General features: G+C 56.1%; 1 protein-coding gene across 1 annotated transcript; it reads right to left on the bottom strand.

Annotated features, from left to right (window-relative positions):
• GGS23DRAFT_132398 (centaurin beta) lies at positions 1–3,940 on the bottom strand. Its single transcript, XM_051511186.1, has 6 exons — positions 3,629–3,940; positions 3,444–3,577; positions 3,018–3,362; positions 2,890–2,956; positions 1,460–2,822; positions 1–1,405 (listed from the first exon to the last, which is right to left on the bottom strand). The coding sequence occupies exons 1-6, from the start codon at positions 3,690–3,692 to the stop codon at positions 61–63; spliced, it is 3,318 nt and encodes a 1,105-aa protein (XP_051370514.1). The 5' UTR covers positions 3,693–3,940; the 3' UTR covers positions 1–60.
• Positions 3,941–4,442: the final 502 nt, after the last annotated feature.

The raw sequence follows: 4,442 nt of genomic DNA, 5'->3' as shown, positions 1-4,442 counted from the left end.
ATAGTACTGTGACCGCGAAGGAGAGGAAGATGAGGCAGACGTATTCGATTTCCGCCGGATCTACCGTTCGGGAATCGGCGACCTGGCCAGGCGTCCACCGGCGCTGATGCGCTTGTGCAGGCGGGCGTCCTTCTCCCGCTGGAGGCGTTCGCTCGGGGTAGGGCTCAAGCTCTTGGGTAACGGCGAACCCGAGGCCTCGATGGCCGCGCTTCGGCCGCGCTTCTGCTCGAGATACATCTGAGCGCTTTGGCTCAGTGGGAAAGCAGGCATCGTGGTCGGCGTCTCCGCCCCGTTCTGTATTAGCATTTCCGCGACCGGGAACGGGATGGAGCGAGGCTCTGGGTCTGGACGTCCGCCTTGGGGCGTAGTAGGTGACGGCGATGCGGGGTCCGCCGCAGCGAGAGCTAGGAAGACCGGGTGAGTCCCCCGGACTTTGTCGAGAACATTCGGGTTCGCCTTCAGCGCCAACGCATATATGATTTGCTGGATCTCATTGCGCTTGATGGCCGCGAGGAGCGTCTCGTCGGCACTCGGATACCGGGATAAGGTTGCCGAAATAGGTTCCACGAAGGCTCTATCCACGTACTTGGCCGTAATGAACTTCAAACGTTGCTCCCGCGTGGCCTGAGGCCCCGGCTTGAGTGTCGGGTCAAGCCTAGCCTCCCAAACCATATTCGAGACCCTATTTCCGACCAGGAGCAGTAGTTCGATGATGTCGGGCGTGAACGAGGTGATGTCGAGGGTGAGCGACCGAACCTTGCTGATGTGCGTCCCGAGTGACCGGTGGATGCCGCTACATTCGATGCACAATATGATGGCTAAGTTTATAGAAACCCATTCAACCTTTGACCCGCTACCGCAGTCCGCGCACCAACAATTGCCCTGGTCGTTATCGCGGAGCATTTGTAGGAGCTTATCTGGGTTGTCATCGTAGTTGCTGCTAGGCGCTCGTGGGTTCGCCGGCCGCGCTCCAACCGTGGTGCGACGAGAGGGCACAGCGGAACTAACAGCAGTATTAGAGCCGTGAGCCCCGTGGGCCCCGTGGGCCCCGTAGGATCCATGGTTCAGCGAGCTGCTCTTCCCCATCAGGATCGATCCGATATCGCGTTTAAGACTGGTCGACTCTCCGGTGGATGCCGGCATCTCTTTCAGGCCGCGTCCCTCAACCGCGCTCTGGAGGGCGTTGTTGATGGAGAGTATCCAGCTATTCATATCTTCGCCAGAAGTTGCCTGATACACTCTTTTGTACTGAGGGGTGATTACTTCGAAGCAGAATCTTCGCTCTGCGTTTCTTGCTTCGCGGACAGACGCCATGCGGAGGTCTATGGGCTCCATATGGAGATCAAGCTTTTGCTTCCAGTTACTATATTCCGACAACTTGCCCTGGTCTAGAACGACCCAGAACCTGCACTGTTTTTAGTATAGTATTGACGTTTGCGGTGGGGATAACTGGACCTACTTATGCCAACCCTGCTTGTTCAATGATAAGGGATCTACGTGAGCGCCTGGCCGATTCAAGGACCAGAGGAGACCTTCTTTTCGCTGCGTCGAATTCTTCTCCGCATTGGTGAGTTGGCTTAGATCTCTCTCCTCCAGGTCACGTATGCCCTTGAACTTCGAGGACTGCGCGGGGCTGTGCAGCGCAGCATGCCCGAGCCCCCCGGGGGATCTCGAAAGATCCGTGCCGACCGCGGCTGTGGACCCTGAGTCGGTCGTCACAACCGCCTTTAGTCGAGACCCGGCGCTGTCTGCTCGGCCTAACTCGGAATCGGAGTTCTGCTGGTTGCCGTTGGAGGTGTGGTTCGGGGTCACTTGGATTGCTGAGGTGATGGTGTCTGGTTCGTTGTACGGGAGATTGCTCTTTTCTAACACGCGCCTCTTCTCCTCCCGTTCGCGCCGCTGGTACTGGAACTCCTTGTTGGCTTCTTGCACCTCGCTAGCTAGGGCCTCCAGCTGCGGCAGGAGTCCCTCGACCTTCTGGGCTGTGGCTAAGAAACCTCTTGCCTGAATGTCAGCAAACTTGGTGAGATGGGATAAAACCTCCTGCTCTTTGCGACCGCCATGTAGATCCTGCATAAATGACGAGTAGTCGAACCGCTTGAGCTCGAAATTCCGCCTTTTCGTCTGGTACTTAGTATCGCTCTCTGCGAGCTTCTTGGTCTTCACCGAGTCTTGACGTTGGCCAAGATACCGAGATACGTAAGAGTAGTAGTCCTTGCTTTCCTCCTCAAAATCGCGCCTCTTCGATTCCGCCTGTTTGATGTCGTACGTATACAGTTTGCTGATAGGATCGATAATGATCTTTTGCAGATTCACCGCGTTCTGCCGCTCGTAAGAAAGGATCTCCTTGGCGATCTTGTCGAAATAATTGTCCAGAGCGGGTTGAACCGCATTGGCGTTCGTCGCGGATGCTTCCCGAAGGGCATCCATAAAGCCCACGAGTGCCTCGTTTGCCTCGATCTGTGCCGTGTGCGCATGTTCGGCCTTCCTCAATACTTTCTTCATCTGCGTTCTCATATTGCCCGTCTTCTGTTCGAGTGCTTTAATGGTGGCCCGGAACACTGGGCCATCGTCGCTTACGGTCATGTCTTCGCCAGGTCGGGGACATGACACATCGACCTTGACGGATTCTCGCGAATTTTGTACGATGGTGGGCGCGGCGGCTAGTAGATCATGATGGGAGGTGAGAGGGGAGCACGGTTCCTCTTGTTCGCTGATGCGAGACTCGACGGACTGGGCCGACGGAGCTCGGATCCTCGGAGGCACCGCTAACTGGAAGGCTGGAGACGGAGAATTGGGATGGCTCTGGAAAGGCGAGGTACCTGGGCACTTGGGTCAGGTATGGTGAGGTATAAATAGAAAAGAAAAGGAGATGCGCTCGACACTTACTGGCCACCCAATAGGAAAACCTAGCTAGGGTATCCAACCGGTGTGCTCTCTGGTCATATTCGACAAACTGTAGCGACGTTTAGCAAGAGCCGTCACGGGCAACGGGGGGCCTCGACGGGTTCACATACGCTGCAAACATTCCTCCACCCCCCTCCCCCGTCTTCTGCCGACTTTGGTGGCTTCCACTTCCACGACCACTCGAAAGTCACCGAAGGACTCCCACCGGTGGCATAGTCGCCCACCAATTCGACGTTCGCATTTTTGTGTAGATTCGGGTCGGCGTGGAACTCTCGAGTAACAAGATTCTCGAGCTCTCTGGCGGTCGAAGCGTAGACAAACGTTAAGCCGTTGATCAATGTGTCGGCACCGCTGCTACCCTCTTCTTGGCGGATGACAAAGGTAAAGTTGAATACGAGCTCGTCGTCATTGTTGAGTTTGAGAAGGAAGTTCGGTGTGACTGAAGGCTCGGGATCCTGGAGCATTTGTTGTTAGAGACGTCACACAACACACGCCGACAAAAAGCATAACGCCTATCGCGTCGTCCTAGTACCAACCTGGATGAAGTCTACCGGGCCAGCATCGCCCGAGTTTCGCGTGGCTGTAGCCCGGGTAGCGGGAAATGCATTGGGAACTATCGTCGTCGAGGTGCGCTTTCGAGGGCAAGTGATGACAAGGGAGGCGATCGATACTAGACGCCGTCAGCAACCGCCGAGCGCATCACAGGAGATTTTGCACAAACATCGGTTCTGATCCCTCAAGTAGATGGCTGCGCCGTCATCAGGTCGGCTGCTCACGTTGCCCATGGTGAGAGGAGCTGGCCAGACGAAAGGCCGCGCAAAATAGCATGAAAAGCAATCCCGTCAACTGTGTGATGGGAAGGGGAGGATAGCTGAGGCTGCGAAAGCGAGGTCGATTATTATTATTAGTAATTGGGTAGGTGGCTCCCCCAAGTGACGTTTGTAGGAGATATGTATCAAATTTAGGAAAAGCAGTGGTCGCAGTGGTCGCAGCGACTGGGTGCGGGCAGCCAATCTGGTCGAGACGAACCGCTGCACTTGTGGACAGGTTTTGGCGGGGTCGAGTGGTATTATTATTCGCAGCACCCGAGAGGTACCGAGAAAAGGCGTGATGGCAGGCCTCGTCTTGTGCTGAATCGGCTGTGGCCTCGCATGCAGACGCCGCGGCGATCAAGTCACAGCCAAGTAAGCGTGCGGCCCAGGCCCCCGTGCCGAGTCGGATCTGGAAAGGCGCAGGCGTCAGACTGGCGCCGATTCATCACAGGAATAGACCCCAAAAGAGGCCAGGCTAAGGGCCAGACAGGGGCGGGATGCGCTCAGGACAAAGAATAACGGAAGCCCACAGACGGAGAGGATCCCCTTTAGCTGAAACAGCGAGTTGGGGGGAATGACTCGCACCTTTTATTTCTTATTTTCTCTTCCTCCTCTCGACGGGTGAGGCACGTGCAAGATCTGTCAGATGCTTGGTACGCGCGCGCTCGTGAACAGCAAGGCTGAGCCAAAGTCCGTCATCCCAGGACGGCTGAACATGCGCTT

The sequence above is a fragment of the Durotheca rogersii genome, assembly GCF_024521655.1.
Source record: "Durotheca rogersii strain YMJ 92031201 chromosome Unknown GGS23scaffold_16, whole genome shotgun sequence".
NCBI classification, from domain to species: Eukaryota; Fungi; Ascomycota; class Sordariomycetes; order Xylariales; family Xylariaceae; genus Durotheca; species Durotheca rogersii.
Note: the sequence above shows the minus strand (reverse complement) of the source record. Positions and strands in the feature narration are given on the sequence as shown.

Bases quoted from the DNA above. Each gene is read 5' to 3' on its own strand.
- GGS23DRAFT_132398 (XM_051511186.1), bottom strand. From the start codon at position 3,692: ATGGGCAACGTGAGCAGCCGACCTGATGACGGCGCAGCCATCTACTTG. The intron at 3,578-3,628 runs GTTTGTGCAAAA...GACGGCGTCTAG, and splicing joins CTTGAGGGATCAGAACCGAT to TATCGATCGCCTCCCTTGTC. The intron at 2,823-2,889 runs GTAAGTGTCGAG...CCAAGTGCCCAG, and splicing joins GTTTTCCTATTGGGTGGCCA to GTACCTCGCCTTTCCAGAGC.